The sequence below is a fragment of the Notechis scutatus genome, chromosome 11 (assembly GCF_049901735.1).
Source record: "Notechis scutatus isolate UNSWTSFEM ecotype Mainland chromosome 11, rNotScu1.2, whole genome shotgun sequence".
Lineage (NCBI taxonomy): Eukaryota > Metazoa > Chordata > Lepidosauria > Squamata > Elapidae > Notechis > Notechis scutatus.
This window is the reverse complement of record NC_142019.1, coordinates 19,793,698-19,815,468: the sequence shown is the minus strand read 5'-3', so window position 1 is coordinate 19,815,468 and position 21,771 is coordinate 19,793,698. Positions and strand designations below refer to the sequence as shown.

The 21,771-nt window shown below is 46.2% G+C and overlaps 1 protein-coding gene across 1 annotated transcript in view; it reads left to right on the top strand.

Annotated features, from left to right (window-relative positions):
• Window positions 1-21,771, top strand: part of IQGAP1 (IQ motif containing GTPase activating protein 1) — a 65,942-nt gene that overhangs the window by 10,721 nt on the left and 33,450 nt on the right. Inside the window, exons 3-13 of the mRNA XM_026684637.2 lie at window positions 5,074-5,230; window positions 5,550-5,627; window positions 7,068-7,144; window positions 10,131-10,198; window positions 10,455-10,568; window positions 10,846-11,024; window positions 11,937-12,027; window positions 14,551-14,714; window positions 15,101-15,185; window positions 18,493-18,656; window positions 19,669-19,829. Of these exons, the coding sequence (XP_026540422.1) occupies window positions 5,074-5,230; window positions 5,550-5,627; window positions 7,068-7,144; window positions 10,131-10,198; window positions 10,455-10,568; window positions 10,846-11,024; window positions 11,937-12,027; window positions 14,551-14,714; window positions 15,101-15,185; window positions 18,493-18,656; window positions 19,669-19,829 (1,338 nt within the window). The remainder of the gene's footprint in view (window positions 1-5,073; window positions 5,231-5,549; window positions 5,628-7,067; window positions 7,145-10,130; window positions 10,199-10,454; window positions 10,569-10,845; window positions 11,025-11,936; window positions 12,028-14,550; window positions 14,715-15,100; window positions 15,186-18,492; window positions 18,657-19,668; window positions 19,830-21,771) is intronic.

The window sequence follows — 21,771 nt, the reverse complement described above, 5'->3', positions numbered from 1 at the left end:
AGAATTGCTGCCCAACACTGTCCATATATAAGATACTGCAACGGAGTTTGGACTGGACAAATGTGCCATTCTCACCATTAAACAGGAAAACAATAGTGAAAACTGAAGGAATCAAGGTGTCCCATGGAAATAATCAAAGAGTCTGGATGAAGACGATCATTATAAATACTTGGGTATTCTTCAAGCTGACAGTATCAAACAACTGAAGTGAAGAAATGGGCCAGAAGTGAAGACATAAAGAGAGTTAAAAAGATCTTAAAGTCCAAACTCAGTGGAGGAATACCACCAAGCTATTAACACCTGGACAATTCCAATCATTAGATACATAACTGGAACATTGGACTGAATCAGAACTAAAAGCTCTGGATAGGAAGACCAGAAAAATAATGACAATGAATCATGATCTTCATCCAAGCAGCAATGTTGACAGATTCTACTTACCAAGGAGTATAGGTAGACATGAAATGTTGCAAGTACAATTTAAGAAGACAAAGGGACATTGGAAAAATATCTGAAGGGCAGCGAAGAAGCCTGACTGAGTACCGGGGAGACCAAAACGGCCTACAACAGGGGTGTCAAACTCAAGGCCCATGGTGCTTAGATCTGGCCCGCAGTGCCACCCCGGAAACAGCAAAAGACCGGCCTCTGCCAGTGAAAACGGAGCTTGGGAGAGCCCGGGCCCAGTTTTCGGCTGCAATGGCCTCCTGCAGCCCTCTGTCAGTGAAAACAGAGTTTTTGGGGGGGGGGGCAGCTCTGTTTTCGCTGGCAGAGGGCTAAAACTAAACACAAAACAAAAGGAGAAATATTTTCCCTTTTGCATTTGAGCATGCAAGAAGGGACAGGAAAGGAGAAAGGGAAAGAGAAAAGACAAAGAAAAACAAGGAGGGATGGGAAGAGAGCAAGGAAGGAAAAATAAGGAAAGAAGAGAAGGAAGAAGAAAGGAGAATGAAGAGGGAAAGAAAAATGGAAGGAAGGAAGGAGATTATAATGAGAGTGAGGGAGGATCTGAGGGAAATCCTGCCTTAGCATTGACTACTATAGGTTCCCCCAACACGAGTGACGCCGAACTGGCTACGCTCCCCCGCCCGCCCCCCCAAGGTCAAACACAACCCTGATGCGACCCTTAATGAAATGGAGTTTGACACCTGTAGCCTACAAGAAAGATCAAACAAAGAACAGAAAAGACACACAAAGCATTACATGGCCACTACATTAAAAATAGTAGGGCAAATAGATAATAAAAAGACATGGCAATAGCTAAGTGCAGGAAAGTTGAAATTCTGGCTGCACAAGACCAAGCCTTAATAACAAATGCATACTAAGCCAGAATTAAGACAGGAACAGAGTACTGCCACTGTAAAGAAGCTGAAGAAATACCTAGTTAACTGCTGCAAGAAGATTGCAGACAATGACATGACAAAATAGCAACAATGGTGCATTGGAAGATCTGAAAGAAATATCCCTTGCCTGCAAGCAAGAACTGATAGGACCAAACAATAGCAAATGAAGATGCTAAAATGCTCTAGAACTTAGAGTAGAAACAGATAAACACCTACCACGTAACAGTCTGAAATTAATAATTGTTTATAAGAAAGATAGTAGATGCTACAGTACCTGGGGAAAGTAGAATGATTGGAGAATTGGAAGAAGATAACAAAATACAAAGAGCTGTAAATGGAATGATTGTGGCAAAATAAAGCAAAGATAGCACTAATATATGCCTTGGGTGCAATCTCAAAATATATGGAGCACCACTTGAACACCATCAACTTTGGCAAAATCATAGTCAATTGCAAAAGGCAGCTTTGCTTAGAACAACTTACACCTTTAACACCGTCAAGTAACATCTACCTATCTTGTTCTTTGGGAAGGATTCAAAAGGCCAAATTCAGTCTAAACACCTGACAGCACTGATGATGTTACCTAGTTTGGGCAATGAAACATCTGCAAGAAAACAACAAAGCTCAAAAGAGCACCAAAGTCCCCTCAGTTTAAACATCCCACTGACTGTGTGATGAACCATAGTATCAGCTGTCCAAAAGACCAAGCCTTAATAACAATGGTCCAATTGTCTATGAAGATTCTCAGTCCTCCTCCAGGTCCTGGTTGTCCCAAAGGTGCTTTTTTCAAGGGGCAACAGAACTTTCTGGTTTTTCTTTAAAGACGTTTCGCTTCTCATCCAAGAAGCTTCCCCAACATCCAGTCAGAGCTGAAGAAGCTTCTTGGATAAGAAGTGAAACATCTTCAAAGGAAAACCAGAAGGTCCAGTTGCCTCTTGAAAAAAGCACCTTTGGGACAGTCCTGGTCCAATTAGTCCACCAAGAGGAAAACTTTATTGAAAGATCAATCTAGGTACAGCAGAAGCAAAGTCAGTTCCGAGGTTTTCCCACAAAAACCTACATAAGTAAAATCCCCCTTGGCCACCCACAGATCATTGTCAACCATAAGCCTCTCTGTTTTTTCATCTTTGGCCACCAGAATTGCCTCTTCACTAAGTGAAGTGAAGAGTTTTTACTAACCCAAAATGTCCTGCTGCGTTTATGTCATGACTCCTTGGTAAAATCCAGGTCTGTTGGCTGCCTGGGACATATAATTTTGTTTCCTTCCAGGCCACTGTATTAAATTCATGTGCCCCCCCTCCCCCGATTCCCAGCATCTCTGGGATAGAAATCCTAAAAAAGAAGCCGTATCACTGTTGGGTGTTGCACTTGATGTGCTGATAAAGATCTATGTGCTTCCAGTGCCTGGGCTTGTTGGTTGGGAAGTATCTGGGAGTTGGCAAGCAGCAGCACTGACATACCTCCACACCTGGTAAAAATCCTTCCACCTATAGAAGTTAAGGAATCTGAGATGTGTCCAGACACGCCCCCCTTTTTCTCTGGGGGAAGAAGAGTGTGTCCCTGCCCCCAACCTGCCAGGATAGTCCTGTTGTGGCTGGTCCTGTTAGGTTCTTTTCTGTCCCTCTATGGCTTAGATTGTGGCGGGGAGATGCCTGGAGGTGCCCCCCAGTACTTGCTGAATCCTTGGCTCTTCATTTTTTTTGAGGATCTTCTAATTTTTTAAAAAAGAGAAAATAATGTGGTCTTTTCTTGGCAAAACACCGTGTTTAGCATCATCGGTGTTTACTGTTTTGAACTGCGGAGTCCTTGGTGCTCTCTGAGCTTGGTGGCTGCCTTGCAGACGTCTCATGACTCAATCAGGTTACATCAGTGTGAGTCGGTTTGGGTTTGCTGCCTAGTTACATTCAGTTGTTTGTCCTGGCAGTTTTGGGGGGAGGGGGTTTCCTTCTCGGTGGCTCCCATGTAGGCATTCTTGGATCACAGAAGCGGGAAAGGGTCTTCGGTATGTAATGCAGACCCAGCAACCGAGCAAGGCAAGGCAAGCCTGGTCAAATGGGCGGCGGCTGAAGGGAAGTAGAAGAGGGAACGGAAAGCATTTCGGCTCAGCCGCTTTTCTCTGGCAGGCCGTTTGTGTCAGCATCGGTAACAAGCCGTGACCCGAGTGGGACGGGGTCCTTGCAGGGTGTGGGGAGCTCTGGCCAGTCGTGCTGTGAGGACTCTTATCCCATCGACAGAGAGGAAAGGGAGCGCCTTTGCCAACCATTTTCCTGGGCCTCTGTGAGAGCAAACTGTACCGAGGCTTCTAACCTGAACATGGCAGCCAGCATAATGGACGTTGTACAGTGTGTTACCTTGAGTTTTTAAAGAACTCAATAAATTCACCATCGTCAAACACCTCTAGGCCTGAAGTTATTGCGAGGTTAAAGGTACAAAGCAGACATGGCCAAAGAATATTATTTGCTGCATTTTCTGAATATTTGCAGACAATAGGATTTTTATAATATCTACTTCAAATACTTTTATAATTTTGAGTTGCAAGATTTTGTATACATTTTGATGCACCCACTGTTATCCAAACATATACAGATAAACTTACAACCATAGTGACCGTTTAAAATTACAAAGTCATTGAAAAATGGTGACTCAACAACAGTTCTCACATTTAAAACTGACGCAGCATCCCCACCCTAACTACACGGTCATGTGATCAAAATTTGGTTTCTTGGCATCTGGCATGTATTTATAACGGGTGTCAATTTTAAAACTCAATTTCATTGAGGGCCGCATCAGGATTGTGGTTAACTTCAGGATGCAATGGTGGCCATGGCCAGCTCCTACTGCTGCTGTGCTTGCTCTCCTTGGCCAGGTTGCTCATGGTGTGTGCAGGAGGGCAACATGTGTGGGTCAGAGAGAGGCCCACTCCCTCTCCATGCGAGGAGACCCGGCTCAATCACTTCTCTGGCTGTTTTTGGGCCAACAGTCTTAGTAGCTACAAAATTGAATGTGTGTCGTTGTTCATTGCAGTGTGAGGCTACCAAGGAGTTCAGGTCTCCTCGTACGGCCACTCGCTTGTATCCTTGCAGTCTGGTGGTTAGCTTCTTCCCTGTCTGTCCTACATAGTCATGGGCAGTCCAGGCAGGGGTTTCTCTAGATTACATTGGAAGTATCTCCTGCCTCCAAGCAATCTTTTCAGTGCATAATTTGTCCTCATATGGTAGCCTCTGGGTGGTGTGCGATGCCTGCCTGCAGGTCACGGAAGCTGCATTCTACAGCTTCCGAAATCTTTTTGATACATGGCAGGGTGTGCCATGTGGTTGGTCTTGTACCTTGTTTCTTCCGTTCTGTCCCCAATGTGTTGCACAGACGTCTTTTGACAAATGATTGTGGATACCCGTAGGTACCTGCTCTCCAGCTGTTTGACTTGCTGGGTGCTACAGTGGGTTCTCATCTTGTCATACAGTGTTCTAATGCAACTCTTTTTGTGTGACAGTGGATGGTTGCTGTTGAAATTCAGAATGTGTGGAGTGTTGCTGACTGACCCAGATTGGATCATGCAGGTTTAATTGACTAACTGATGCCTTTGATTTTGGTATTCACTTTGATATCAGTTGTATTTCCACAATTGTAACATTTCTCATTTCCAACTGTCCTGGTAAACTAAAGTGGGTCTCCAAAGGATTTATAAGCTAGGTTTCACTTTGATCCCTAATTGGCTTCTGCCCTCTTTTCTCAGGTGGATGGAAGCATGTCTGAATGAAGAGCTGCCCCCCACAACAGAGCTGGAAGAAGGGCTCAGGAATGGGGTTCACCTGGCTAAACTTGGAAACTTTTTCTCCCCCAAAGTGGTGTCTCTCAAAAAAATTTATGATCGTGAACAAACTAGATACAAGGTAGGCAAACATTTCCTGTTCTGCTGGATTAGGAAGTTTTAGATTAAAAGAAAAGATTCAAGAAACAATGCATAGACAAGAAAAATGCCGTGGTTGCTATGTGAGGGCTGGTGTCAGCCATCAGGCCTTAACCAAACTGGTGCATCAAATGAGGTCAGTTAAGGAGCTGTTGCAGTCTGCTGTGATCCTATAAAGCCTTCTGGAAAAGAAGGGCCTGGGGACCTCATTTCTTGACCAGTGAAGCGGTTGGTTAGCCTGTCTTGGGGCTGCAGTGTCTCTCAGGTTTTTACACTTATTTTCTTCTCCCTCTGTATTTCAGGCCACAGGCCTCCACTTCCGTCATACGGACAATGTAATTCAGTGGCTCAATGCAATGGCTGAAATCGGCCTTCCTAAGGTAAGTTGGCTGGCATGGAAGCCAGATGGGGCCCCTTGGGATGGGGCAGTGGGCCGGAAGCTCCTCTGATCTCTCTAGGGATTAAAATGTTCCTTTTTCTGAAACAACCCCCTCCTCCCCCCAAAATGCTGTCTATCCCACATTCTTCTGTTTCATCAAGAAGTAGGTTGTGGCCTACTTTATCAAATACCTTACTGAAATCCAAATATACTATTCCTACAGCATTTCACTGGTCCACTAATGTAGTCACTTTGTCAAAGAATGAAATAAGGTATGTTTGGCATGATCTGTTTTTCACAAAACCATGTTGGCTTTTGGTTGTAAACTTTGCTTGCTTCTAAGTGTTCTGGGTATTAAACCAGTCACAAGAATTTGGAATTCTTACCCTCTTTTCCCAGACTCCTACAGTTTTAGATCAGGTGGTCATAATTCTTTTTTCAATTTAGTTCCATTATCTCTTACATCCATAGGTTGTAGAATAAGTGGGGGAAGCCTTTATTGTGAAAACCAGAATGTTTTATATCCTACAATCTTCTTATCATCTCGATTTTGTAACTGGAAAACTGACTCAACCCTGCCTCGTTTCCCATCCAAAAAGGTCTGCAAAAGAGCCTTTTACTCTGCCTGATCCTAATAAGGAAGAGAAGGTCCCATATATCTTGTCTTGGTCTTCTTAGCTGCCTTCTTGAGAACGGGGAATCCTGTATCACAGCTGGTCAAAAGGATCCATCTGGGCTTTGGGTGGCCTTGTGTTAGAGGCGGCCTCAAGGGATTAGATTTTGCGCCCCAGCCTTCTTGCCATGACAAGCTTTGTACCAACTGGCTGACTGGGCTCCTTTCATTTCCGCTCCACAGGCCGTGAGATGTAATTACTTTGGACTGAATTGTCCATGTGCCCTCATGTCAAGAATCTGGATGCCTTTTTGATGCTAGTTCTAAGGTGGCTAAATTATATCCCTGTTTATGGCCTTTCCTCCATGCCTAGAGGCAGCTCGTATCTGCTTCCAGCTCTGAACTCCCAGTTTGCCTCGGCCACTTGCTTCAGAGCAGGGGCCCCAATCCATTGGGTGGCATTTTTGGAAGGCTCTAATTGATTGGATGCTGAGCGCTCTGGATCCTTTTTGCACATCACTTGCAATCAGATAAAGAAGCGGAAAGGGATCGTTGTACGTATTGTGTTCCGAGAAATGAGTAAAACATACTTGGTAACCATTTAAAAGGTGTTTTGTACCTGACCTCTCCCAATTGAAGTTTTTCTTACAGGTTTGTGATCTTTTCTCCTTTAATGTGTCACAAGATTTGCAGTCTTTCCTCAGCTCCCAAAAGACCTGCTAGATCCCCTGGATGGAGATAAACATTGTGAAAATGCTTCTTTTTAATGCAGAATCGAAACACCAGAGTCGTTTTTGCTCTTTCTTCCCTTTTTTGCACACTCTTCAGATTTTTTACCCGGAGACAACAGACATCTATGATCGGAAGAACATGCCGCGCTGCATCTACTGCATCCATGCACTCAGGTAATGATAAGATACCTGCGAAACCAGGGGGGTCAAACTCACAGCGTCACTTTTTGTCTTCACATGACGTATCGCAACTTTTTCCCCCTTCACTAAATTGTGGGGTGGGCATGGCCGGTGTGTGACGCATCTGGCCCATGGGCCCTGAGTGCGACATCCCTGAGTTAAACCCATCAAAATATTGGTGTAACGGTGTGTAAGTGTCCCAAAGGTGCTTTTTCAAGAGGCAACTGGACTTTCCTGTTTTTTTCTTCGAAGACGTTTCACTTCTCCTCCAAGAAGCTTCTTCAGCTCTGACTGGATGGTGGGGAATGGAAGGACTTATACTCCTTGCAGACAACTGGTCGTTTTCATCCCTTTTAGAGGGTCATGAAAACACTTGGAGGTTTATCTGTGTCCTCACTCACCACCTGAGTGGTGCAAATGGGTGTGGAGCCTTCTTGGAACTGTGGAAAGGACTCTGTGATAGACTGGAGATAGACGATCCCGTATCCCTCTGTTGAGAGAGGGCTGTTCAATTTGGACATAGATGATGGCCTCTTTGACCCCACTTTCAAACTAGACGTCCTCTCTGTCCAAAATGTGGCCTCTTGAAAAAGCACCCTTGGGACAACCATGACCTGGGTGACTGAGAATCTCCACAGACATTTAGCTGTGTAAGTTCACAAAACTATGTGATCGGGCTTAGTTTTTTGGGAGGAAAAGAAGGGGGGGAAAATTCTGCCTCTGCCTCCCAGCATCCATTGGTATTCATCTGGCTAGCGTCCTCTCAGTGTGTGAGAGAGTTTAGGGCTGTCTGGAAACTGAAGCAGTATTTGCTGTGTGAGCAAGAATGAGACAGCAAGGAGCCTGGGCGTGGCTTAGCTCAACTGTTCTGTACTAAAGCTGCTTGGTGCTCTGAAACTGAAAGTGAAACTCCTCTGTGTTTTGCATTTGGAACAGATTTCTTTTCAGGTGGGGGGGGGAGTAGAACTCCTTAGCATCAGAGCGTGTTAATAATAATATATGAAATACTAATGCTCTGATGGTCGTTTCAAAAAATCCTTTCTTAGCACCTAGAAGCCAAGAGTGCCAAATTTCAAGTTTGTAGGCTTTACTGTTTTGGAGATTTTGTGATGATGCATGAGTGGCATTTCGCTTTCAACCCAGAGTTGATGTGGGGGATTTTGTATTTTGGGTGCAAAGGTGAAGAGACAGAATTGACCTTCCGCAACACATTAGTGTTCATTCAGGCGCAATAAAATAAGCACATATATAAATGTGTTGTAGAAAATTCCCTGTGGAGAATAGGTAGCATGATCATTGGAGGAGTGGTTGTCAATCATAATTTAGCATTATAAACAGGATCAGGATTGCTGGCCTGATATTCTGTCTTAGTTGAATATAACCTAAAAGAAGAATGAATACTTTACAAAGGTTTGGTGCATATGCTGATTTTGGGTTGTGTTTTAAAAGAAGAATTACTTTGAAAAAATCTAAAGTTTCAAACATTGATTTGTTTAGTAAATATCTGGAACAATGGAGGACAAAATTTTGCAGCAACAATAACTTGGACAAAGGCTTTCTTTGTTTACACATACACACCTGTAAAGATCTCCCCTTCCACCCCTCCACCCACTCACACAGGATTACTGCCGGTGTCAGTGAGAGGTTTTTCAGCACACCTTTGCATTGCCACTGTACGGGTGGTCCTTGAGTTGCAACCATAATGGAGCCTGCCCATCACAGTTGTATTATAAGTTGTTGCAATCATTAAGCAAGATGCCCACGTGATTGCCTCATTTCATGTCCTCTGACCCAGCTCTCTCAGGGGTGGTTGCTATGTACCTGGGATGTTAAATGATTACTCAAAAGAGCCAAAAGAGCGCAGGAACTGGCTTGCTGGCCTGGAGGAAGGAAGCCTGGGTCCTGATGATCCCACGTTCCGTGCTCCCCGCCCCCCAGAAAGTTAGAAAGTCTTTCTAGCCCATGACAAGGTAGGCAGGCAGTGTGCTGTGCAGAGAAGCATTTCTCCATGGGATGTGGACTGCATCGCTAGAACGACTTTCTTTGGCTGGGGGTGGATGGCGGGGTGGCATGCTGTGCAGAAAAAGGAAGCGGCTTGTGCCCTTCCCTGCCAGCTTCCTTGTTGACCTTCTGTGGAAGCTGACATGGACATGCACATGGTGATCACATGATCGCGGCAGACTGGGCTACCCATCATAAGTGCAAACAGTGGTCAAGAGCCCAGAGTGCAATTATGTGACCATGCGAGCGCCGGAATAGCCGTAACTTTGAAAAACAGTTGTACTTGGGTGGGATTCAAGCGGTGTAACAATCGGTTTGGTGAGCGTGCACTTTGCAACTCACCTGCTGCTGCAAGCCTTGTGCGTAAAACAGCTGACGTGCGGCAAATCCACTGCCGCGTGAAGCAGCAGAACTGGAAAACCCAGAAATAAAGCACGGACTAGACTGGAGCGGGCGGGTGGGCCCAACAGCTGATCGTTGGAGTGAACCAGTTCTCTCCCGACTGATCTTTAGAGCTACCAGTTCGCCCGAACCGGGCTGAACCGGTAGAATCCCACCCCTGGTTGTACTGTATTGAAGAGTAGACGTTGCTGTGATTGGATTTCAACTGCTGCAGGCTAGATTTAGATTGGAAAGCCCAAAGAAGGCAGCATCAAGCTACAGGATGGCCAAGGAGGCCCCCTGGACATCTCCAGAACTCGCCCTCAGCTGACTTCCCCAGGTTCTGGCCTCCCTCTCCCTCGGTTGCGGCCTCTGAGAATAGCAGTGCAAACTGAGCAAACACCAAATGGACCAGAGGCCATTTGGACTAAATGAGCATTTGTTTGAAGAAAAATAATCCTCTGCTGTACTTGCAAGAATAATTTTGTGTGTGTGAGTGTGTGTGTGTGAGTGTGAGCACATGCATAACAGATGAATCAGGCGTGTTGTGCAATGGGGCCAGAGCTTCCAATATGCTTGATTTTCCCTTTTTTTCCAGCCTGTACTTATTCAAGTTGGGATTAGCTCCACAGATTCAGGATCTGTATGGCAAAGTGGACTTCACAGGTGAGAGACGCCTTTCCTTTCGGCTGCTCTGTCCACCCGTGTGGGAGGGGGAGCCCAGGATCTTCAGGAAGGGTAGCTCCTGGACCTCCTCTCTGCCTTGGCTTCCTGCCGGGGGACCAGCCCTCTGCGGGGATGCCCTGGGGGTTGGCCAGGCCTCGGGAGCGGGAGGAGTGGCCCTGCAGGAGGAGCTCCCAGCATCTCTCTGCCTTCCTGCACCTGCGGGCTGCCTGTCCCAACCTTTCCCTTCTGTTTCCAGAGGAAGAAATCAGCAACATGAGGAGCGAATTGGAGAAGTATGGCATTCAGATGCCCGCCTTTGGCAAGATTGGCGGGATTCTAGCAAATGAGCTGTCTCTGGATGAAGCAGCATGTAAGAGGAAATCGGGTCCCCTTTGTTCTCACTGGAGGGAGACCGAGGTGCAGGCACGCTGGATCTTCGTCCTTAACAGAATCGCAGACTATTTGGCCCAAAGAAACACAGGCTTGCCATTCTGGCCAGGCCTCTGTGCCGGGCGGGGGTCCAGCCTTTGGGAGTGGGGCTCATCCGGGGCTCTCCTGGCACCCTTGCCCAGAAGGAGGCCTGGGCTGCTGAGCCTTCCTGCACGGAGCAACGGAGCCCAACCTTTCTCGCCTTGTCTCGCCTGCAGTGCATGCTGCCGTGATCGCCATTAACGAGGCCATTGACCATCAGATTCCCACTGAAACCTTTCTGGCCATGAAGAACCCCAATGCCATGCTGGTGAACCTCGACGAGACTCTGGCCCTGGTCTATCAGAGCACGCTCCATCAAGCCAAGCAGGACAAGGCAGAAAACGCCCGGAAGAGGGTAACACTCTCTCTTGATTCAGCCTGCCGATCTTTGAGCCCAAGGTGTAATGGCTCTTGTAGCCCTGGGACCCCACAGTGCTGTTCTGCGGTGCCTGGAACTGGGTGGGGGACAGCCAGGCTTCAGCTGAATGCTAAGGCCTGGTGGGTGAATGGAGCCTTGGGATCTGGAGGTTTATCACCTTCAGTTCTGTATGGGGGGGCGGGGGCACTGCTCAAATAGCAGGTGGCAGTTGTGGCTAGGGGAGCTTTTGTATAACTTTGTGTTGTGTCCCAACTGTGCCCTTTTCTGGATCGTGAGGCCCTGCGCTCGGTCACTCGCACCCTGGTCCTCTCCCATTGGGATGGTTGCAACATGCTCTATGTGGGGCGACCCTTGAAGAATGTTCAGGAGCTACAATGGGCTCAGAACGCAATGGGGCGGATGGTTTTGGAGGCCGTTCGGGTGGCAGGTGATGCGAGCTGTGCTGGCTGCTGATCTGCTCCTGGGTCCAGTTCAAGGTGTTGGTCATTCCCTTTAAAGTCTTCTGTGGGTCGAGGGGCTGTTTTTCCTCAGTGGATCGGCCTGCCCCACTTGTGCCGGAAGAAGTGGCCTGTTGAAATTTGGGCTAATAATTTGGTCTCTGGTTGATGCCATATTTCAATCACTTCTCATTTATTCCTTCAAAAACTTTTCACAGTTTATAATTTCTTGCAGGTTGTTTGCAAACTTAATTACCTTTAGTGATGCTTTACTACCTGCTATGATTTATTAGAAGAAAGCGCTGCTGGATCTCTGTGTAGCCTTAAGGCCTTTGCAACTCCTGTCTCTGGGGATCCAGTGCAGTGGCCATTGGCATCATCGATGTTCTGGTGGAAAGTTTTCGGCTTGAGGATATCTCTGAGCTCCTAAACGGTGCCCATTTGCCTCTAGGTTGCCTCCGAGGATGCAGGAAGAGAACGAGACGTGTATGAAGAGCTACTGACTCAAGCAGAGATTCAGGGCAACGTCAACCAAGTTAATAGTAAGAATTTATTCTAGTACATCTTTTGCTGCCTTCAAGCACCTCCAAGGAGCAGCAAATTATTCTGTATTCCCAGGCCTACTTGACTGAAATGCTCTATTCATAGTTCTCTTCCTCTTCTAAAGTTGAGATTAGACATTTAGCTGGAAGGAAGCAGCACAGCTGGAAGACTTCGGGTAGTTAAATGCTTCCAGGCTCCCCTTCAGGCGTTCCAGGGGTCCCTTAAGGCCTGCCTCAATTCCTGGGCCTGGGGGATCTCTGGGACCCCTGTGGAGCTGCTATTCATTTTGGGAATCTGTTTCCTTTCTTCTTCTTTTTTAAAAGATACTATAAACCACCACGGATCCTTTTGGAGTCCAGCAGCCTTATTTATGTAATAAAAGAGTGGTGAAAAGCTTAGGCCTTCTGTTGTTTTTAGACAAAATGGAAATGGAAAAACAGTCGTTTTTCTCCAAGCTTGGAGAGATGGGAAATCCCAAACATTTTTCTTGTAAAGTACATCTAAACTCACTCAGTTGTATTAATGTCCGATATGTGCCAAGAATTCCAAATAGTTGGGCAATGTTCTAGGATTGGCCTGATGTATGTTTTGTGAGCTCTAAGTGAGCAATATAGTATTTCCACAAAAAAAACCTTCATAGAATTAAAGTCAAAACTTTTAGGGGCTTTTTAGCAATGCTAAAAAATAATGAATTTTAGAAGATAAATCATTAGAGGTCCTTAACAAAATGAGGTCAGAATCACCTAGTTTATACTTTACATTCTGGTTTTGTTTTCCTATATGTAAAATTGAATATTTCTTAACTGAAATTTGAAGTTGCCAGTTTGAAGACTGTTTAAAAATGTGGTCGATACCATTTTGCAAATCCTTTAGCAGTAGGGTTAGCTGGATGTCTGGATCTCAACCTTGCTTGCTTCAAGCAGGCCACATCTCTCCATACTGGCAGTTGCGACTTACCAATAATCTTCAGGCATTTTTTTTTGCCTTACCTTTGGGAGTGGTATATGATTCAAAGCAGGGAGCCAATACAGTAGAACCTCTGGTCCTGAACACTTCTGACCATGACCAAATCGAGTTCCGACTAAAAAATTCACAATTTTTTTTTTCACGGCTGATTTCCCCTTCCGTGCCTTTTTTTTTTTGTAAGCACCAAATTTCCAAAATTAGGTTCAGGTCACGAGCAAATCAGGTTGCAACTAAAGTTATAGAATGACCAGAGGTTCTACTGTATGTGGGAGGAGTTTGAATTGTTCCACAAACAATGCACAGTGACTCAGGCAATTCTGCATCACTTGAATAGAAGCTATTAAACCATACAATGAAACAAACAAAATGTTAAAAAGTTATTATAATTATGTAGTTATTTACCAGGGACATCTAAATTATATTAAAGTAACCAAAATATCTTTACATTTCCCAAGGCATGTCAACTTTTGAGCACCTGTAATGTTTGGAAATTGAACGTTGACAAATCTGACACGCCCTACGTGTGGCACAATATTCTGCTCCCGAATAAACCAATCTGAGTGCAGCTATTTGCAGGTGTCCATTGCTGAACCCCAGCTAGTGCTGCACAATTTTGTGCAGTGGTCTTCATCAAGTGTTCTTTGTAGGGAAATGTCTTGTGCAGAGGAACTCCCCACAACTCTATTGTGATTGAATCAGTTTCCTTTGAAATATACATTAAGCTCTCTGCCTGCTGATCTGTTAACAAAGATAGATGGAAGCATGTTGGATTAGGTTGTAGCCTGCATTTACGAAAATAGTATAACCCCTTGCTTTGAAGCAGAAAACCTTATACCATTCTGGGCAATGGCTGTGCAAACTTCTCAAAGCCCTCCAGTGATGGAGAACTCACAACTTCTGAAAGCAACTTCCATTCCACTGGTTAACTGTTCTGTTAGGAAGTGAGGACATCTTCAGTTCCTGTATGTCAAAAGATTTATATTGGGTGCCTGAAGCCCAGTCATCTGCATAGCCAACTTCCTGGCCTTTGTATCAGCTAGGCATAAGTTGAAGAGAAGGGAGGCCATTGTTTAGTATTTTAGGACTACTAATATCCTCTCCCATAGTCACAGAAAAAGCTCTGCCAGCAAACATTGTTATCAGCAAGTCATGTAATTTTGGCATGTTATTACTTGTATTAACCTCTATAGCAATCCGTGCCTCCATACTTTTATCATATGCTGCACTTAGACCTCTAAAGGCAGCAAAGGTTTTGTTTCGCCTGTTATCCTGCTTCTATACAGATTGTCAATGAAAGCACTTGAGAAGTGCAATTTCGAGTGGAGCGAAATCCAATGAAATCTGAGCAGCTTCCAACCTTAGCTGGTTTCTTTCTGATAGGCAGCTGGGAACCATACAAGGTGTTCTTGCATGTGAGCCTTGGGCTACAGGGACCTGTGGATGTGCTTGTGCAGCTCTCGGGTGTGGAATGAAAACTTGTTTCCATTTTTTTTTAAGTTGCAACGGATACAGGGGGAAACCTGATTGGGTTCCATGTAGATTTCCTTTCTCTCCAGCACGTTCAGCTTTAGCCAATATTGATCTGGCTCTGGACCAGGGAGATGCAGCTGCCTTGTATAGAGTTTTGTCCTCAGCTGCCCTGGGCCTCCGGGCGCTGCATCCTGAAAACAGCGATTGGTACTTCAAGCAGCTTCTTCGGGAGAAACAAGAGAAGCAAGAGGTAGGAGGGAGAAGGACGTCACAGCTCTCGGTTCTCCTTGAGCTGCTGATGTGGGAAAATCCGCAATGTTGGCATGCAGACTGGGCTATGCGGCTGATCGCTACTGGCAGTGGGTTGACTGCGGTGGTGCCCACAGCAGGGCACTTATTTTTTTCTGAGATGCCTCTGCACTGAGAGCGCCCGAAAAAGTCCCTGCTTCCTCTTAAGCCGATTTCTTTCCTGATAGGTGAAAAGGAAACGGGAGTAGTGGTGAAATTCTGAAGGGCTGAAGATGCTGCTTCACTCTTGGTTCGCAGCTTCTCATTTTGGTTCTAGTTCAGAGGCAATTAGGCAGAGCCTCTCAACCTGTCAAAGGCCGTGAAGAAATTCTTCTTTTTCATTTTCAGGATGGCAGAGGTGGACCCCTGCAAAAGGAGGAGTTGCAGGCCGGCATCCATCAGGCCAACGCTGCAGCAAAGCAGTACCATCAGAGTAAGTCCTTTAGGCTGAGCTCAGCATTAAGGAAGCCCCATCTAGGACAAGGGTGGTAGATACATTTGGGCCCAGAGGGCAGCTTTTGTCATTTGCCGGGACAGGTCGGAGTCCTTACTTTTCAAGTATGTTCGGGCTAATTTAGAGCTTCTTACATTTTTCCCTTCAAAATACTGGGAAATCAGACTAGTAGCTGTGTTGGAAGGTGTTCTGATTCCCATAAAACCACTTTAAGGGCACACATCTGGGTGTCTGAGATGGACCCATTTTTGAGTTAGGCAGAAAACTGTCCCACTGTCCACTGCCCTATAAGCCCATGCAGTCCCTACATCCGTTCTTTTCTTAGTTGTAACAAGAACAACAATCCTGCCTAAATCAGGGATGAAGGGATGGCACAAACCACTTTTAAAGCATCCTGTTGCATCCCTCCGAGTGGGCAAATATCAGCCACTCTTCATCTGTGCAGGGCTGGATAAAGAGATTGAAGGTGGTGGTTTCTCAACTGCAGATACTCGGAGAGAAAATAGGCTATTTTGATCCATTTCATGCTGCCTTCAGAATAGCTACAGGGTTGCAAAACCATGTATGAAACTATTATTTCCAGGTCCATGCACGTTCTGGATTAAGATGCTTGCAGGGAGAGGATGAATTATTTCCCTGGATAGTTCAGTGACACGCAGGCCACATTTATAAAATGCTAGCCAGAGAAAAGAACAAGAAGAAATGAAAAGTGCTTCCATTGGTGGAATCTATAGAAACAAAAATGCAGATGATCATGTAGGAATCTGCAATTGAGACCTGTAGTCCATGTTTGTCTTAGTACTAGAAAACAACTTGATAAATATTTGCAACATATGCAAGAGCAGTCCTTGAAGAAAACGTTGAAAATTTAGAGCAGCAAAAGGCCTTCCTTTATGGCCTGATGAGAAAGATCATTCAGAGTTCGGAGTAAGTTTATTTCAGAGTAAGCAGATTATATAAGAGAAGGAAAAACCATCAAGCCCAGTGGATGAGAATAACCACCAGAAGCAAGAGATGAAGAAGATCATCTCCAGTGATGGAGTCCAGAAATAGCTTTCTGGCCCTTGCAGGTGAGGTAGGCTCCAAGTATTCTGGGGATACTGCAGAACAGAAAACAGGACCATGATGACTCCACAAAGGACAGACAGGATGCAGGCGTCTCTTACAGGAAGGCAAGGGACACTTGCATATGAGTTGGTGATTCTGCTGCAAAGAATTCAAAGACATGCATGCCAACTGTACCTGTTGCCTTGTGAAGTTATAGTTTCCCTTACCAAAAGGGAAACTAACTTCCAAACTGAACTCCACTGACAATTATGCTGTTCTGCCTATAGAAATAGCACAGTGATCAATAGCTACAACCGAACCACCATGGACTTTGCAAGTGTTGGAATGAAGCTCTAGCCCAGGGGTCTTCAAACTTGACAGCTTTAAGACTTGTGGACTTCAACTCCCAGAATTTCTCCTCTGGTCATGTTAGCTCAGGAATTCTGGGAGTTGAAGTCCACAAGTCTTAAACTTGCTAAGTTTGAAGACCCTTGCTCTAGCCTCTGGGAGCTTGATTGGTACACTCATCCATTTTTCTTGTGAACGCAAGAGGACCTGAAGAGGAAAGGATTCCATCAGGCTGCACCTTATAGCATATACCAAAGGTGCTTTCTTTCAAAAGGCAACTGGACTTCCTCAGTTTTTTTCCTTGAAGACATTTCATTTCTCATCCAAAAAGCTTCTTCAATTCTGGCTGAAGGGTGGGGAATGGAAGGATTTATATTCTTTGCAACCATCTGGAAATTAGCACTCTGAAGGTCAGTCATTAGCTCTTAGAGCTCCACACCTTCAGAGTGCTAACAACCAGGTGACTGCTGAGGAAATTACAGTTAAGTCCTTCCATTCCCCATCATTCAGCCGAGCTGAAGAAGCTCTGAAAAGTTCCTTTGGGGCAACCATGACCTGGATCACTGAGAATTTTCACAGACACTTTTGTATTTGTGACAGATGCTCATAAAAATCAATCTGACAAGCTGGAAGCTAACAATTCTCAGGCTGACAGAATTGTTTCCATCTTTCAAGGCCAGGAAGGCACCAGCTAAATGTTTCTTAGTTTGAAAGAACAAGATGTAGATACCTGGAATTTAAACCTGGGGCTGATATTTAGAGAGAGCTCAAGTCCTGGGTTCTGCCTCACCACCTTCCAACAGTTAAGATTTTTTTGTCTGAAATAAAACAACTTAACTGCATTGAGTCTATGAAGTTTTTGCTATATACTGATTCAAGATATACATAACAGACTTCAAATTAATCAGGAGATAAATTCCACAGGTGAATAAATACCATTCTTCTAACCAGATTTTGATTGTTGGTTGGGTTTGTGGCGTCTCTTTCCTGACACAGACTACCTACCTTTAAGCAGCTGCTGAGCATTTTAAGAAGATAGCTCAATCTTCGAGACAGAAAAAGGCTATAAAAGTCTTAAGCTCTTCAGCTAGTAATGTCCATGTGATAAGCATTGGGAAAGCCAAGTCCACTCTCAGCCCAAGCTGCCTCACGGGCTTAATGTTGTGGGGGGAAATGAGAGGAAAATGTATATAAACACCAAAGGAAAGATTGGATATGAATCTCACAAAATTGCTTTAGCCAGGAATTGAGCAACTTAACTTTTTTTTACTTGCAGTGTCCTTGTTTTTCAGTGAATATTTCAAATGTAACAGTGCGTCATGAGAAAGATCTCATGACACTCTTTATTTTAACCCCTTGAAAAATCAAAGTTTAATTTACTTTACTTTACTTTATTGTCATTGCACTCGTACAACGAAATCAAACACCATCTTCAGTGCACATCATGACCATGAAAATAAACACAAACTTCACCCTCCACACATTGAAGCAAAAAACCCCGACACTGCACCAATATTACACTACAGTAGAATTCAACAGAGCTACTGCCCTGAGATAGAAGCTGTTTTTCAGCCTATTTCAAGCCTCCTTGGTTTTATTATTATCCTGGACCGTCTGCCAGATGGTAATAGTTCAAAGAAAAAGGGGGATGCCCAGGATGAGATGGATCTTTGAGGATGTTTTGAACTTTCTTAAGGCAGCGGGAGCTCTAAAGCTCTTCCAAAGCGGGGAGTGGGATAGAAATGGTAGATCTTGCTACTTTTTGCTCTGCTCCCTGCCCCTCCCATGTCATGGGTTGGGTAAGGAGCATGGCAACAGCCTGGAGCAACATGAACCAGGGCAGGGGTATTTGCTGCTCCTGAGGCTGTTTCCTCTGTTTTTGTCCCACCAGAGCTGGCAGCTGTGGAACAGATCAACATGGCCATCCGTAATGGCCTTTCTGAGAAAACGGTGGTGGAGTTGATGAATCCTGAGGCTCAGCTGCCTCCAGTTTATCCTTTTGCCGCTGAGTTGTACCAGAAAGAACTGGCCACCCTACAGCAACAGAGTCCAGATGTAAGTAAATGGCTCAGGTTCTGAAGTTCCCCCATAAACTCTCCTTCAATGCACCGACAAGCATTGTGGATGGAGGAGTTGCATGTTTTCATCCAAGTTTATCTGGTGTGCCCACATGATGAGAAGCCAACACGCCTCAGTGGTTGGCTGCCTGCATTTCCAGGGACTCCTGCAAAAGTCTCTTCCTGAGACCTTGAGACACCCTGGTCAACCAGGGAGCACGCTTATTACCGCAGTAGTTGGTGTGCTGGAGACACGCCCTTCCCCCTTCGCTCAACGTGGCCAGAATCGCTGGGTGGGGGGAGAGGCTTCAACATCCCTTACCAGTGATTGGGTTTTCTGCCCTCACCCTCCTCCCATCTCTTTCCTCTGCACTGCCACTGTTGGAGGTGGGGGGAAAAGGTGGCTGCAAAGGCCCAAAGCCTGCAGACTCCCCAGAGCAAGCATGGGCAAGAATGAACTCTTGACTGTAATCCAGGCACAGCTGCCACTGTGCACTCAGTGAGGGTCACTGAGCAGCAGGAGAATGGGACAGAAGCCGGGAGCCCCACTTCAGATCCAGTGTGCTGTCCCCCCCCCCCGTCCCCGTCCCCCCCGAGTAAGGAAGGTGTAGGTTTAGCCTTCCTCGCACACACCCCCTCCGCCTGCCCTCTGGGAGAATTCTGAAGCTGCTCCTGGGCAGAGGCCTCTGAGATTCTGCTGCCAGCAGAGCCAGGAGCCTTTGGGCCTCTGCTCTGACAAGGCCCCCAGCCAAGCCAGAGGGGCTAAGGACGGAAGCGAACGCTCACGCCAGTTGGGAGGAGAGAGGAGGGGAGCGGGGTCTGCAGCACAGCTTTCAAGGGGTGTAGATGTGACAGGATTGCCCACTTAGTGTTTTTTCTCCCCATTCCTCCTCTCGTGCAAAAGGGAAGTAAAATTGACGAAAGAGTTGCTAAACCGATCTAATGTGAGAGATAATTGTGTTTACTAAACTATAACAAGGGTGGCCTTCATACGTCCTCTCTGTTTTCAGGGTAAACTCACACACCCGGAGCTGTCGGTGGCTGTGGAAATGCTCTCCTCAGTGGCCCTGATCAACCGAGCCCTGGACTCGGGGGACAAGGGCACGGTTTGGAAGCAGCTGAGCAGTTCTGTCATAGGCCTAACCAATGTGGAGGATGAAAACTCCCAGAGGTCAGTTCCTGCTGGGTGATCACGTTATCACCGGAGTAGTGATGCTAGTAGGAGGAAGGGTTGTAGGAGTGGATGGGAGCAGAGTCTCTGCTGTAGACGGGAACCGTCTTGTGCTGAGGGAGCGAGCCACGGAAGGGACCCCCGGAGCAGGAGGCTGCCAGGAGCCCCGCAGGAGCAGAAGAGACCCAGGAGCCCCGCAGGAGCAGAAGAGGCCGGAGGGAAGCAGCCAGGAGACATTAGGAAGAGGCTCCGAGTGGCTCCTCCCGGACTCCCAAGAGGGTGGAAGGGCGGCCAGGGTCTCTTATGGGAGCTGCTCTCACTAAAGTAGGCTTGGAGCCCTCCTGTGGCGTCTGGATCCTGCTCAAATTACTTGGGGAGGCCGACAGCTGCAACGCCTGGGAGATCGGTTGCTGGTATGAAGAATGTGTGAATGGAATAATGATCCATAAGAGAGACAGGCAGGCAGCACTAGGTTGTTTTTAAAAAAAATTTATCTATCTACATATGATGTCATGTGGATTTATGGTAATTTACCAAAAATGAGCATAAAATCCTTATCCAACCCTAACCCAGGATTAGTTCAGTTCTTGAAATCACCTTTCATAAAAGCCATACAGAAAAACCTCCACCTTGTCTTCTTCTGCCCTCCCACTTCTGATCTCCCATCTCAGCCTCCAGTCCTGCTTCAAGTGCACAATCCTGCAAAAGTAGTCATGCTCCACGCTGTAAAGGGATTTCTAGCATGAAACTAGTTATACTTTGACTTGGAAAGCAGCTGATAATTTCCATCTTCCTCCTGGGGCATATTCTGCACCCACTGCCACTCCCGAGTAGTCTTCAGAGGCAGCCCCATGTAGAGCGCATTGGAGTAGTGGATCAAGGGGGGGGATGAGGACGTAGGTAACTGTCCTCAAGGCCTCTTTGTGCCCCCCCCCCCACAGTTCTAACTGCTGCACTGTTCTTCCATGGCTGGCCAAAGTTGCCTTGGCTTGTTGGGGCTGACCGGGGAGCCTCCAAAAGGCCGCAGTCCAACCCTACACAGCCCAGCTGCTTTTTGCGGTCCCAGCCAAACATCCCAGCTTGTCCTGCCACACCTGTTTCCCCCCATGTTTCAGCCTTTGAGAGGAATAATCCCAAAGGTCAGCCTTCTGTTTAACACACCTGTCCAGTCAGTGCCTCAGCCTCCAACTATGGCTGCCTAAGCTGTGGTTTCCAGCTGGCCCTCCTGGTTATATCTGGCCTCTGGCTTCCCTCTGAGATCATTTGGCTCACCAATCCCTTTTTCTCCCTCTTCTCTTCCCCTGGGAGCCTTCACGGCTCTAGTCCCTCCACCTAAGAACCTCCTTCTTCTCATCATCCATACCCATTCAGGCACCCTACATTTACCAGATGATGGCCAATGTAAGACCGAATCCGATCCCTTGACTTTTCCCTCGGTGTTTTGAGAATACTGAGATATTTGGGGCAATCCACATTCCTTCTCAGGGTTCAGGGCCTTGAGCTCAGGCACAAACTGGTTCTGAGCGTCTCTGTTCTTCATCAAGCTGTCATTTTTCTCCTCCCTGTTTCCCATCACATATTGACACAGGTTTATTGTCCGTTTGTTCACCCCTTTCATGCCCCCTCCCCCCAGCCTTTGATGGCAGGATGCCAGTGAGGCGCCAGGGTGAAGATGGCAGGCCTGATCGGAATGTCGGTAGGAAGCGATTTAGGGGGGAAAGCCCTCTGGTGATAAAAGACACAACATGGGGAAGCTAGTAACACACTAGTGGCAGTCTTTTGGGGTACTTTTGCTCTTTTTATTACTGAGAGCGCCAGTGCAAAGGCTGACATGCCCTTTTCCTATTGCAAAATATCATGAAGTTGCACCCCTGGAGTTTGGGTGATTGCCGGTGAGTTTTGGCATTGAGATCGTATGGGTATTACTAGCAAGAGGTTTAAA